Source organism: Pelodiscus sinensis, chromosome 6, assembly GCF_049634645.1.
Source record: "Pelodiscus sinensis isolate JC-2024 chromosome 6, ASM4963464v1, whole genome shotgun sequence".
Taxonomy (NCBI): Eukaryota; Metazoa; Chordata; order Testudines; family Trionychidae; genus Pelodiscus; species Pelodiscus sinensis.
Window position 1 is genome coordinate 46,548,177 of NC_134716.1, and position 15,177 is coordinate 46,563,353.

Consider the following 15,177-nt stretch of genomic DNA (forward strand, 5'->3'; position numbering starts at 1 on the left):
CTACCAGTGTATTTCAGATCAGATTTGCAGCCCCTCTGACAGTTCAGGTATGATCCTATTTAGTAGAACACCAAGTGTACATGTAATGTTGGCTTGATATAAACAAACAAAAAAAGTCTGAGAACTCAAACTGCTTTATTAAGACACTAGGGAATAAAATAAAACTCATTTAAAACCAGGAGTCCCAGAGAGTATGAACAGGATCTCCAAAGGAAACCAACTGAGCCCTGACATTATTGTAGTGAAAGAGAAAAAGACTGGCAACACTTACTTTTAGCATGGGAGTTGTCAATAGTCCCCAGGCAAAGAATTCCAAGAATATGACCACCACTGCATGGTACACACTTGGCCGACCAATACCTTGTTGCTAAAAAAAGAAGAAAAATATTTCATTAGTACAGTGCATTCCTTTGAAGCCATTTCCCAAACAACATAACATTTTCAAATAGTAATAAGCTTTCAAAATGATCTACAATTTAAAAAAAAAACAAAAAAAAACCCAAACACTTTCAAGGTGATCAGGGTAAAAGTAATTGATCAAGTCAGCATTAAAAAACCTTCCCTTATATTCACTCGAAAGGACCCCAAAAGCCCTAACCTGCAGCCATTCCCCACGTGATAAGTTTAGGAAGTAGGAATGATCTGTGGAGGAGATCCAACAATGAGAGTTAGGAGCAATGTCCTGGTAAGAAGCCAAGCTTCTGGGCTTTTTTCAATTCATGTAAGACAGTGACTCTCAACCGGTGGCCCATGGGCTGCTGGCATCCCAGTCAGCCAGCAGCTGAGCCCAGGTGACATCCTCAGGGCCACAAAGGTAGTATTGGATGTGGCCAACTTCACCAGTTTACCACTGTGGGCCACATATGTGGCCTGCAATGTGTTAACTGGTCCAAGGTAGTACCCAAGAACCTTCCTCAGGAGTTGCTCTTGCAAATCTGAACACCCATTTCTCCACCCTTCAACTGATCAGGAGAAAGAAACATCTTCCCTACTCCTAGCCTTCCTCTGTGCCAGGAGCCAAGTTTCTACTACTCTTTCCCACCTCTTTTCCTTTTTTGGAGGATCTTTCACTGTGAATAACTCCACCTCCCAACTCTTCTGCTATTTGTACGTTACCAAGCAGCAGCAGAATAAATTTATTTTTTCCTCTTCAGTTTCACCACTGTCCACAGGTTTTTGCTCAGCTCAAGGGGAACTAATCATTCTTGCAAACTACTTGGGAAAGTGTAGCAGCAGAGGCACTACAGTAGTCTATCTTCAGAATCCGAAAGACAATACTGAAGAACATCACATGCCTAATGGATAGAATCATGACAAAATAAATGAAAGCTTAAATTTCAAAAATTGAAGCTTCGGCATCCTAAATCCAGAGCTGCCCATCCACAAGTAGCAAGCAGGTGATTTTCTAGTCCTGCATGTGTACACAGAAATGAGCAACATGGATTTTTATCATCTAGTTTCATTATAAACAGCAACATGACATGGCATCTGTAGACCTTTAAATGTGTCTCATATTGTTCTCCTTTTGGTACATTTAGCTCCAGAGTATTGAAGGCATTAATATTATAACCTGTGCTTTGCTACATATTAGCAAGACTAATATCAGAGGGGTAGCCGTGTTAGTCCAAATCTGCAAAAGCGGCGAGGAGTCCTGTGGCACCTTATAAGCTAACTGAAGTGTTGGAGCATTTGTTGTGCATCTGATGAAATGGGTCTTTGCCCATGAAAGCTTATGCTCCAACACTTCGGTTAGTCTATAAGGTGCCACAGGACTCCAAGACTAATATAGTTCATCTTGAATAATTGCACTGAAGTCCTCAATCTCTACAGATTTAAACATGTGATGAGTTTTTTCCTGACTCTTGGTTGCATTATATTTATCAACTTGCAATATACCTCATTTCTTTAAATAAACTCTAAAGCAGAATCAACTTTTTTTGACCATATGAGTAAAATTGGAGAAAAACAGTCCCTAAGTATTAAAGACCCAGGAACTCATTGCTCTACTGGCTCTGATCAAACAGACTCTCTCCTCTCTATGGTTCCTGTGACTTAACTTCACCATCTGTTAAGCAGTTCAAGTGCCTACCACAAAGGAAGTCTTTGAAGACTTCAACTTATGTTTATAAAGCAGTGATAATGAAAACACATAATAGTTATAAGCTTACTGGTCCTCCTCTGCTCTATGGCTTTGATATATCAATGGGAACTGTCTGATTGCATATTTACCATTAGGGTCTTTAACAAGGCATTTTTATTACCATGACAGTTCACTTAAACATGCTGCACAGATGAACCTAGTCCTGGCTGGGATTTTAAAAGAATTCCCTAGAACAGGGGTAGGCAACCTATCGTTTGCAAGACAAATATGGCTCAGTAGGACACCAAATGTGTCTCTTTTGGTCATCCCCATTGCCCTGTGAAATTACCCCACTCCTGATACCAGTTGTGGCAAGTCTGGGCTATGCCACATAGGTCCCATGCTTCCTGGCAGGTCTTTCTGTGCACCTCAGCGACTCCGTGTCCCTAATACTGCCACGAAGGTGAGGGTACCCACTTACCAGAGCCCTTTTCATCACTGGCCAGCCCAGTGTCCTTTTTCCATTCCCTACCGGCCCTTCCAGCCAGGGGGATGGTTGGGAACCCAGTCCCTCCCACTTGCTCCAGGTTCCGGTCCAGGGCCCTATGGGTGGAGGCAGCCCTGAGTGGGTCGGGTAGCTTGGCCCTTGCCCCCCTGAGCAGCAGCCCCTCTCTGGGCAACTTCCCCAATCCTTCCTGCGGTACCTCCTCCCTGATGGAAGGCAGATAGGTCCTTGATGGCTATCTTGGGTCTGTACCCTTGCTCTGGGCCCCTCTCTTCTCCTTCACCTCTCCTCTAGTCCATCCCTTTTCTTCTTCCCCCATAGCCTTGCCTGAGGGAGGGGTTTTATAGTATGCTCATCCACCTTAATTGGCTGCAGATGTTCCAATTAGCCTTCCCTTCAGGCTGATGCCAGATGGGCTTCAGGTGTGGCTGGCTGGGCCCCAGTCTTTGGCAGCCTACTCAGAGAGCATAAAACCACATACCCAGCACCCCATGTATCTGCCTTCCATCAGGCCTCAACAGCCCCCTGCTCTTAGACTGCCACATGTAGTTTGCGTCTTTAGTTTATAAAGGTCCCCCGCCTTAGAGTATACACTTAGGCCAAGTCTACACAGCAAGTTACAGAGCAGTCAATCAGTTCCCAGCACTGTAACTCCCAAGGAGGCCACACTGGCAAGGCATCTAGTGCACACTAAGTAAATCACCTCAGTGAAAAGCATAGAACTTGCTGCACAGTGGCTACAGTGCTGAGGTGCCAGCATGGATACTGTGGTGAAGTAATGTGTTGTGGCTGGCCTCTGGTACTTGTCTCGCAATGTCTGTTCTTGTCCCTCTGCCCATCAGCTTGATCTCTACTGCCCTTTCAAGTGACCAACCCTCTGACCCACCCTTTACATCATGGGTTCCCAAACTGGGAGGGCGTGAAGAAATTCCAAGGGGGCATGAGGCGACCCAGCTACACACACACACCCCATCAACCCCACCCCAAGTTTTGCTGCTTTTGGGGGGGAGTGAGGGTTTCTCAAAAATCAAAAAGGGGGTGTGATGCCAAAAAAGTTTGGGAACCACTGCTTTACATGGATTAGAATTTTGAAAATCCTCTTCCCATTTGCTCTCAGCACATCTCTCCAGGTGACCACCCCTGCTCCACACACCAGATGATCACTCCCCTTGCAGAGTTGGCCTTTGATAGAGGCAAACTGTGAGAACGCCTGGGGCACCTCTGGAACAGGGGTACTCCTCCTCCTGCTAATCTCGTGTCTGCAGCCCCACCGTTTCTGGCTGGGCATGAGCTCTGGCATCTTTAAGTAGTTATATTGACATTTATACAGTAATTGCCTGCATTAATGTCAGGCAATTACTGTAAAAGTGATACAATACATATACCACACCACAAACCAGTACCATTACACAAAGTGAAAGTTTTCGGCTCTTTCTTGCCACAACCAAGATTCTTCCCAGCAGTGTGCCTTGTAAAGTCTCTACCCGACGCAGAATTGCAACATTTTGCAGGAACTGCCCCTGAACATTGTGTTTAACAAGACCTCTAAAAGGAGAACTCACCCTGAAAGGAGAAGTACTCTAGAAGTACTCAAAATAGTATGGCTCTAGTATCTTGTAACTTTTGTGTATACTTGCGATAAATGAAGGCAATACATTTTAAAGCTCATATCCGTTTGTATCAGAGCTTCAGGATTCTTGAAACTACAAGATGGACAGGCTCCTTGACTCCAAATCTTAAAGGAAAATCAGAACATGGTAATATAGCAACAGATAGGGAGAACTGAAGTGGGGCACTAGAAGCAAAAGTGAGCTTGATAATCACCCAAACCACAGAGCAGATTGATAATTGGAGACAAGGAAAACAATTAACATGATAAAAGTTTAATCATCCTAGTGACATGAAGAATTTCAGATAAAAATGTTTTCTGTCAGATCATGATTGATAATTTACAGGAACTCGAATTTATACACTAAAAAAGCATGGGGCAACTTCTATGATAAAGATAAACCAAATCATCTTTCAACAAAGTGCATTAGTCAAAACACAGCCGAAAAATATCAGTCAACAAGTGCATGTACATCAGCGGTCACCAATGGGATCTACAGGTAGATCTTGACGCCTCTGACAGGTGATCCTGACTGGTTTGGCTGGGAAGCCCCCGCCCACTGCCTTGGAGCTGTCCCTCTGGGAGCTTCCTGATTGCTGGAGGAAGCTTGGCAATGCAAACCTCTGTCTCACACACACACACTGTGTGTCTGTCATTCTCACAAACACACTGTCCTTCACTCTCATCTCCCAACCCAACACATACGTGGAGGTCATTACTACTTCTACTGCTTGCAAAGTGTTTTATTTTTGGTTTTTGACTGGTCTTTTCATAATTTTCATTTCTCTCTTATGCTTCAATTTAATTATTTGGGAAGTGAGTTCTAAAATGACTAAGCCATCATGGCTGGAGTAATTATCCCTATAGTAATTACTGCTCCTGGAAGTGTCTGGCATGTCCCTGCAGCCCCTAAGAAAGGAAGAGCAGGGGGGTCTCCACATGCCGACCTTGACTGCAGGCACCCCTCCTGCAGCTCCCATTGCTCAATAACGGGGAACCAAGGCCAGTAGAAGCCATGGGCTCAGTGCCTGTAGATCAGGGCAGCACATGGTGCCATTGCTATACATACCAGCTGCTTTCAGGAGTGGTGCAGGGCCAGGGCAGGGATAAGCCTTCTTTAACGCCACTGCTCCACCACCTGGAAGCTGTCTCAGTTAAATGGTGCCCAGCCTGTTTTCTGAACCCCTGTCCCAGCCCCAAACCTCCTCCTACACCCAACCTCCTACCCCAGACATAAGTCCCTCTGCATCCAAACTCCTTCCCGAGAGTTCGACCCTGAAACTTCTCCTAGACCCCACCCTAGGCTAAGTCCACAGCCCTTCCCACACACAAAAAACCCCTTGGCCCAAGACCAGAGCATGCACCCCAACACCCCTATCCCAGCCTGGTGAAAGTGAGTGAAGATGGGTGAGGAAGGGGAATGGAATGAGAAAAGTAAGGCTTTAGAGAAGGGGTGAAACAGAGGCAGGACTTCAAAGAAGGGGCAGGAAGGAAATGGGGCAAGAGTATTTGGGTTTGAAGTAGATCTTACAGTGGTGTACTTATATTGAAAAAAGTAATCTTGTTGTTGAAAAGGTTGGAGACCACTGATATACATCACACAGAATTCTCCTCTCATTAATACCTAACAATGAATCAATGATCAACATTATTAGGCCAGTGTTGGGCAAAATTTAAAATTTCTAACCTAATTAAAGGATGTTAAAAACATCAGAAACGAAAGCAACGTTCCATTCCATTGCACTCTCTTCCTCTCTACATTCTATTTCCTTTCTTCTCCCCAAAGTGTAATTTCTATCTGTGAAAGACAGGACAGTAATTCACAAAACATTCATTTCAATGTGCTGCCTGTGGTTTGAGTACTGCATTCTAAGTATGCTATCAGAAACATCTTCACCAAAACTTAGCTTTTCAACATGAACAAACCTGTTCTCTAGCATCAATGACTTCTTAGCTAAATCTAGCTAGTAGAGACGTCTACAAAATAAGAGGAAGAGCATAACTTATAAATACAAGAAGGGGTAAGAGGAAAAAATGTAAAGTTTGTTTTATTAGCTGTCCAAATACCATACTTAGCTTTTTTAAGGAGTTAAATTTTTAGTGTTTCCTTAATAAACACTATATCGGGATAAAAGCTTCAGAGGGATAGTCACATTAGACTGTAACTGGAAAAACTAAAAAAACAACCAATACTCTAGCAGCATCTTAAACTAACAAAAAGCGTAGATGGTACCATGAGCTTTCCTGGTCAAAACCCACGAAAATGGGTTGTGCCATGAAAGCTCATGATACCATCTACATGTTTTGTTACTCTCTAAGATGCTGCTAGACTATTCGTTGTTTAAGTTATATCAGGATAAGTTTGATAACCTGCTTCCTTTCCCTTAACTCCTCTGATCAAAGTTACACCCTAATGCCAGGTTCCCCTTTTGGCAGTATTTGTTCCTCAAACAGCTTCACAGCAACCACTTACGCATTTCCAACCAATTTTCACACTTTACATTTTAACTTTGCAGTACAATACAAATTTCAGCGTCAATATTGTTAACCATTTTAATTCTCTCAATTGAGTTATCTAGCTAATGTGCGTATCCCATAAAACAGAACTTCCTTTCATGTGGTCCCCATGCTAAAAGCTCCAGATGCCCCTCTCCAAAGTTACTTCATTTGCATTATGTTAGAGCCAAAGAGCTCCATCAGTATCATGGCCCCAAAGTGTTAAGTGCACCTTTGCCATGTACAGCATCATCTGACCTGATACTTTTAGCTCAACCAGAAGCACTTTGTCTCACACTGGCCGCCCAAATTGTGGGCATTTACCAAACTGAATTTAGTCTACAAAATTTTTAATTGACATTTACAATAACTTAATTTTTTTCTCTCCTCATGCTAAGAATTCTTTCCCAGACAATAAGAAGAGATACTAAGATATTTGGTACGAAAGTAGTTCCATATTTCCCCTGACATGTTATATTGATGCACTGTTTATTTGGTCTTTCAAAAGAACACAGTCATTTTTTTTTAATAAACATGCCACAGCTTGTGCTTGTGTCACTAAATCTTGCCATTTTAAAAAAATTATTTTATGTGCCTTTTATCTAATTTATTCTGTTAATTAAGCTTTATTAATACTTCATGTACCTATTTTGGTACAGAATCAACCACTAGATTCTGTATAATTATCTGTGCAGTTGCTTTAAACAGAAATGATACTAGAATTAAGGCAACATTTACAAAATCCTGTAAGTCAAGAATTCTCATGCCAACTACCATGTTACACTTCCTGCTTCACAGCACACACAACATTGGTTTTAGGGATGTAAGTGACTAGTCGACTAATTGACTATCTGATAAGCAAATGAACATAAATGCTTATCAGACAGTCAACTCAACTAGCTGCAGCCCTGCTCCCCCCCCCCCCTTCCCACCCTGCTGCTGCTGCTGCTGCTATCAAAGAGAGGCAGCAAGAGGGGGGTGAGCAGGAGCTGGTGCCAGGAGGAACTGAGAAAGCTGGTTTCCCTAGCACCATCTCTGCAGGGGGCAAGGAAGGCACAACAGGAAATGGTACAAGTGGCGACTGCTTTGCTCTGGTTCCCACTGCAGGTGCTTCTGCTTTTGAAATGTACAAGAGCCCTGCGGGTTCTTGTATATTTCAAAAGTAGACTTCCCGCAAGGAGCATGGGCGAGCAGGGACTCAAGCAATCCCCGTTCTCTCCATGCTCTCTGCAGTGCCTCTCACCTTGCTGCCTTTATGAGAGGCAGCAAAGAGGGGGCGGGGAGAGGGAGACAGGAGCCAGCTTAAAAGCTGGTTCCTCCCAGCACTGTGTCCGGGGTGCCACTTGCCCCCATGTGCTGCCTCTAGCAGAGGCAGAAAGGGGGTAGGGAACGCTAGTGCAAAGCAGCCCCTCTCTGCAGGGGCTGTTGCCGCCAAGCAACCCCTGTTCAGGGCAGGCAAAGCTGGCCACAGGCAGGGGCTGCTGGATTCAGCATTACCCAGGATCAAGCAGTCCCAGCTCACACTGATCCCTGAGCCTCTACATTTTAAACATATCAAGAGTCCAGCAGCTCTTATTACATTTAAAATGCCACAGCATGGGTGGCTCTGGAGCCAGCACAAGCCAGGACTGCTCAGTACAGGCTAAAGTCGGCACCGTAGAGGCGCTGATCAACTAAACATGTATCAACTGTACGATTAGCCAGATAATCACATTTTAACATTCTTAATTAGTTTACATTCAACAAAACAGAAGATACTATATTTCAAAGCAAGTTAGGTTGCAAACGACGCTGATGCTATTGATGTTCAGCATCAATAGTTCCTAGGCAGTACACCTCAAGCACTGCAGGTAGGTGGCAAGTGAAGTCTAAATTTTCAGATATTAAATGCTCTGTTTATTTTCACAAACACTAGTGAGGTACTTTACTACAAATTAAATGGCACATAGATAATCCATACTCACTGGACAGAAAGCAATTTAAAGTAACTTGAATACTAAGGTAATATGCACAACATAAGAAACTTGGACAGAATTGCAAAGCAAAACAAAGATGGTCTCAGTGACGGGTGCAGCGGCTCTGCACTTTAAACCCCCCGGGGCCAGCCATGGACAGAGCGCAGCGGAACACGGAGGGAGCGTGTGTGGCGTGTTCACAGGCCGTGAAACAGCTGGGAGGGAAGGTGCCTGGGCGTGATGGGATGCCACGGCGCCGGGTTTTAAAAGAAGCTGGAGTCTGTTTCGGAGGGAGAGGAGGAACAGTGACAGGGAGTAGGCACAACTGGGGTGCACTGCCAGGGGACCCCCGAACCACACCGGATGAGACCCAGAAGGGCAACAGGAGGGAGATGGAGGACCGATGGTGGTGGGCAGACAGCTGAGTGCTGACAAAATTCGGAACTAGGTCAAGGGAGAGGAAGCAGCCCAGGGTAGGGCATTCATGGAAGCCCATGTGCTGGTGTGTTACGGCAGTAAGCCCCGCTAGCCGGACCGGACCAGACCAAAGCAAGTTTGCATCCTTAGGGCCCTAGGCTGGGGTCCCTGAGTGAGGGCGGGCCCGGACCCCCCTCTCCCCGCGGTGGCGTGAATAGTCCTGGGCACATTTGGGCCAGACCGGTCCACGAAGCGCAATTGGACAAAAAAGACTAATACGGAAAGGACTTATCGTGGGTCGGACTCTTGTACCTGCTGGGTGAGTGTGTGTTGGGGTGTAGAAAAAGGCACAGGGTGACTAACCTTGGTGCACACTGGTACAGTCTCACAGTGCTGCTTTATGCCCTTGTTCTATTCAATAGAGTGGTCAGCCAGCACAAAAACTCCAGCTTATACACCATGTGGCAGTTTGTCTGAGATAGAGCCAGCCAGAGAGCACACATCACACCAGTTGTCCATATTCTCCTTTCGCTTTCTTGACCAATTCAAATGCCAGTACAGGCTGAACCTCTCTCGTCTGGCACTCTTGGGACCTCACTGGCGATGAACCAGAGAATTTGCTGGATCACGGGAGGTCAGCATTGTCTAGCAGAATTGTCTAGCAGCATTACCACTGTTTACTGGACTCTTAGGAGACATTTAGGGGTAAATTAAAGCTAAACAGCACAGAACACAGAGCCAAGACTGGTGGCTATACAGGACAATGGGAAACTAGAGATGTTACAGTGTATTGAAAACATATAACCATGATATGAGGGCCAAGTGGCTCCATTACAGCTGATGCACGCAGGAAGTCTGCTTTAAAACCAGCTCCTGTTAAGCTGCCTGCCCCCTGCTAGCACCAGTTTCCATATGCCCTTCCCCATGCTACTGCTTCTGATACAGAGGATGTCAAGCTATGATTTTTGCTAGTAAAGGAAACTGAAGAGGCTGTTGGTACTGCATATTGATTTCTTCAGGACTCAGAAACTTCTCTAGTCTAGCACTCTGGTTCGGCAATATCCATGGTCTTAGTTAGCCAGATGTCTGCTTATTGTGGGTATGTCCAAGTTTTCTGTGGTCCTGTTTAGTTTGTTCACAGCTGCCAGTCCTGGCTTTCAATGTTCTGTGCTGTTATTTAGTGCTAATTTACCTCTAAATGTCTTCTAAGAGCTCAGCGAGTAGGTAATGGTAATGCTGCTAAGCCTAAGCATGTTTTTAATGCTGATTTCCTTCTGACAATACAGTAAAATTGTGTAATACTAACACTTTGTTATGAAGAGAGCTGAAGCCTTGGCAAGGTGTAGGCTTATAAAGGGTGTAACAGTACAGTCATACATAATTAAGCAGCATTGCAAGCACTGTTAAAATAAAAAGAGAATTACTCGCTACAATATTGACCTTGCTTGGTTCAGCAAATTCTCTGGTTCAGCACCTGTCAGGTCCCAAGAGTGCCAGATTAGAGAGGTTCAACCTGTAGTGCCTTCTTCCAGGGAGGATGGTCAGTTGTTCTATCTAAAGAATGCACTGATTTCACTTTGAATATTGAACAAAATATTCTTCAATTTTCTTTTCTGACAATCAATAACATCACACAAACATTTTTTCCTTCATGTACATTTGTAATCACTATCAGGTAGCCTCTCGTGCCTAAATGTTGTTGGTGCTGATTTTAGGGATGTCGAAATGCCATTTATTCATGTACATGTTTAACCACTGAAATTTTCAGCAGTTACATGTTTACATGCAGGAATGAATCTACCAGATGGCTCTGCAAGAGTAAATCTCTGGAAGAATAAATTCAGGGCAAATTGCACCAAGGATTTCTGTAACATTGCTCCATTTTGCACTACACTGAAGGTTGGGGTAAGCAATAATTTTTGAAGGGGGGCCACATTGGGAATTGCTGAAGTGGTTGCAGGCCACCCCAGAAGGGTCCTGAGGCAGAAGGAGTGGAGCCAGGCTCTGCTGCCCACCGACCCCAACTGGTCTGGGGGTGGGGGAGCATGCGAAGTCTTAGGCTTCACCCCACCTCTGCCCTGCCATGAGTGCACAGCCCTAGAGAGAACCACCAGCTGTTTTGAACAGCTGGCAGCTCCTTCTGGCATGGGGAGGAGACTTTGCACACTCTCCTCAGCCCCAGGTCTCCATTAGCCTGAGGGGAGGAGAGAGGCAGGGGCTGCCCTGGACCAGGAGCCCTTTCAATTGCTGTTATTTAAAGGGCTACCACATTGCCAGGTAACTGCCTGGCAGGCACAAGCCCTTTAAATAGAAGTGAAAGGGCTCACACCTCTTAAGCAATGCATTAGCAGGAGAGCTGGGAGCTCTTTCAACTGCTTTTATTTAAGGGCTTGCACCTTAGCAGCTGTGGGGAAGCCCTTTAAATAGAAGGGCTCAAATCTTCCAACCCTGCCACTAACAGTGTTGCCTGGGAGCCATCAGGGAGGCATGAGCCCTCTCAGCTCCTACTATTTAAGGGGCTCACCCCTTCCCCGCAGGTGCTCATGTGTTTGCCGTCAGCCACCAGGAGGGTGCAAGCCCTCTAAATAGCAGAGGCTCCCAGGCAACACATTAGGGGGCCAGATTAAAGTGCTAGGTGGGCCGCATCTGGCTCGCAAAAAGCCTCTTGCCCAGCTCTGCTGAAGGTAATGTTTTCATAAAAAAGTGATACCTTTATTCAAGTCTTAGCTCCCTCCTCAGCAAAAATCAGTAGCTGAAAGCAACTGAGTGCCTGAACAAAGCCAAGGATAAAGAACAGTTGAAATATCTGAAACAAGTATTTAACTGATCATTATGGCTATGCTTTGATAATCACATTCAAAAATGTATCACCATGGAAAATCAGTTGGTAAAAACTGATAACACACTTATAGGCCACTACATTTGGTATGAACTTCCTCTTCTAACTTAAAGCAAGAGAAGGGTTTACTTATGCCAAGTCAAGCAGCCCCCTGCCCGCAGCTGCAGTGCAAGAGGAGAGGATAGAAAACAGGCCCCAAGTGGCTAGGAGGGGTAGCCTGAGCCAAGGGACAGGAGAAAGAGAAATGTCCTGTGGCCCCAATCCCCTGCACCAACCCACCACCCTCACATCCCCAAGGCTCTGCACTGAAGGTCTCAGGCAACACTGGGTATGTCTGCTAGTTGATTTTATAAAGAAGTCACATTCACTGAAAACTTCTTTATATCTTATTTATACAATGCAAAAGATCAATGAAAAGAAATTTTAACAAAACAAGTCTTTAACAGGGAAATTAATTCCTGACATTAAAATAAAAGTCTATTGTGCCGAGCTGAAAAAACTTGCACAACTAGACAGGCTTACTTCTAAATACTCTGTCAAAACAAATCAGTTTAAAACCTCTCATCATAATTCTTCTGTTTTACTAAATATGGCATCTATTGTAGAGGCCAAATAAAAAGCCAGATCAAGTAGATGACCAAAAATTTATTTCATAGCATTTCTTGTTTTATCAACTGCCAAAAGGCAAATGTCTGAATTCAGATCACAACACTGCAATCCTGGCATAATCTCCAAAGGGAGCTTCTTAAAAAACACTCATAAAGACAAGACTTGATTCTTATTATTTTAGTTTGAATAATCCCATTCAATAAACTCACCACTTAGAAGTCTAGCAATATGACCATCACATGGGTTTCAGCTAAGATGACAAACTGATATAACAAAATACAGTAGAACCTCAGAGATCTGAAATGCCTTGAGAGTGGAGGATGCTTGTAATAAACTCTAGTAATTATGAACAAAACATTTTGGTTGTTCTTCCAAAAAGTTTGCAAACTAAACACTGAAACTTTAAAAGTAGTATTTTCTTCTGCACAGTAATCATCCTAATTTAAATTTAACAAGCACAAAAACAGTTTTCTTACTTGGTCAAATCTTTTTTAAAAATCAAGAATTCCATTTAAGTTAAGTAGTTTACATTTAATAAGTTTGATTTATTTGTCGCTGCTGCTGCCTGATTGCATACTTCTATTTCTAAATGAGCTGTATGGTTGACTGGTCAGCTTGTAAACTCTAGTGTTCTTGACTCTGAGGTTCTATGGTAGATAGTGGCTTACACAGAACCTTGAACTATGGCCACATCTTCAAATAGTGTATATATGATTTAAACAGAATTATCCCAATTTGAAAAAACCGAAGATGTGGTCCTGTATCTTATTTTCTTTGTGTAGCCTCTGGTAGATGCTATGAAGGCAGAAGTCTCCCATAAAATGCCATCAAGCAAATGGTCTGGTAGCACTTTATAGACTAACAAAACATGTAGATAGTATCATGAACTTTCGTGGGCACAGAAGTGGGCTGTGCCCACAAAAGCTCATGATACCATCTACATGTTTTGTTAGTCTATAAAGTGCTACCAGACCATTTGCTTGCTGTTTTTTTTCCTGTAACAGACTAACTCAGCTACCCCCGGAAGCTCCCTAAAATGCCATAACACACACACAAGTTCTTGCCCCTAAACCAAAAAGATTTGTTTGTAAACTAAAAGTGTGGCTCGTGTGTACAAATACAGCAATTTAAACTGGAGATGTTCATATTTAAGAGCATCTAATTCTTTGATTTTGGGGAATTATTTGCCTCAGTATCATGCAACACAAGCTCTGCAAGTGATCTTCCTTTGATAAGCTATAAATTAGTTTCTGTTTAAATCAGCAACCTTCTTAGGCTGGTCTACATAACAATATTAAGTTGGCTTAAATACACTGTTTAGAACTGTGAAAAAGTTTACAGGCTATGTAAATGTAGTTAAACTGAGCTCCACCAGATCAATGAAAGCGGCGAGGAGTCCTGTGGTACCTTATAGACTAACTGAAGTGGTAGACACTTATAGACACTTCAGTTAGTCTATAAGGTGCCACAGGACTCCTCACCACTTTTGCAGATTCAGACTAACAGGGCTACCCCTCTGATACAAATCAATGAAAGAACTCTTCTATGACATCTTAGAGGTGATGGCAACAGAAGAATGTTTCCACCACTGTAGCAACTACACAAAGTTTCTAGGTTAGTCAGAGCCATAGGCTGCACTAGAATCACAAAGAAACAGAGAAAGATAGGACAGGAAAGTACTGAAACAAAGATGGGCAGGAAGATTCAGGAGGCCATCTATTAGCTGAACAGACTGGATTTCAAGTTGGCAGTATGTAAAAGTAAATAATAGCTCTATGTCAGCTTGCGGGAGATGTCAGCCAGAAAATTTACCACATTCTCACAAATCAGAAATACCAAGAATAGGAGAACAAACATAGAAAGGGATTTTAAGGATAGAATATAAATACTTAACCAAAAGAGGGCTCACACACAAAATTGCCACTTCCTTCAACTGGAACACAGCAAATAGAAACTCACATTAACTGTGTGTGACTCAGAGCAGCAGAACAAGTGCAGAAACCTTCAGTACAACTTCTTCGCCAGTACAATAGTTTAGATCTGAAACCTAATTCACTCAGCACCAACAATTGACAACATCATGGCCCACTTGACGAAAGAGCAAAACTCACTGCAATTCAAGTTAAGCGGGGATTTTTTACACCAAACATGTTAACCTAATTTTAATACGTGGTAATTCATTCACAATGAAGTGAAACTACTACTATAAAGGACGCTGTTAAGACACGCCCTACTTCCAAAGAGTTTCGTTTCACATACATCCTCCCCAGTGATCAAGGCTACTACCTTGGACATCGGAAACAAATTAAATTCAAATGATTTCTAGTTAGCGCCTTTGCGTCCCTCCCGAGGTCACCTTTTAAGAGTAACAAAGAAAAAGATGCCCCGACTGAAAACTTGCTGTTTTCACGAAGAGAAAGCAGAAGAGGCTACTGTGCCGGCTCTTTAGTCCCCCAAGGCCGCAGACAGTGCAATCGCCAGGCACACCGGGGAGCCTCCGCGCACAGCCCCGTCCCGCAGACCCGTCAGTGGCATTAGGGAATGTCTCTCCCCCCCACGCACACACGCTCAGCGCCCGGCCAGTGCGGCGCCCCTGGTACGGGAGATGGGGTGCGAGCACCGGGACCCACCCGCCCCAGCCAGGGGCACAGCCCGCCCCGCCGCCAG

General features: G+C 44.0%; 1 protein-coding gene across 1 annotated transcript in view; it reads right to left on the minus strand.

The window, feature by feature from the left end:
- SLC71A2 (solute carrier family 71 member 2) overlaps window positions 1-15,177 on the minus strand; it is a 47,122-nt gene that overhangs the window by 31,601 nt on the left and 344 nt on the right. Inside the window, exon 2 of the mRNA XM_075931857.1 lies at window positions 272-367. Within this exon, the coding sequence (XP_075787972.1) occupies window positions 272-367 (96 nt within the window). The remainder of the gene's footprint in view (window positions 1-271; window positions 368-15,177) is intronic.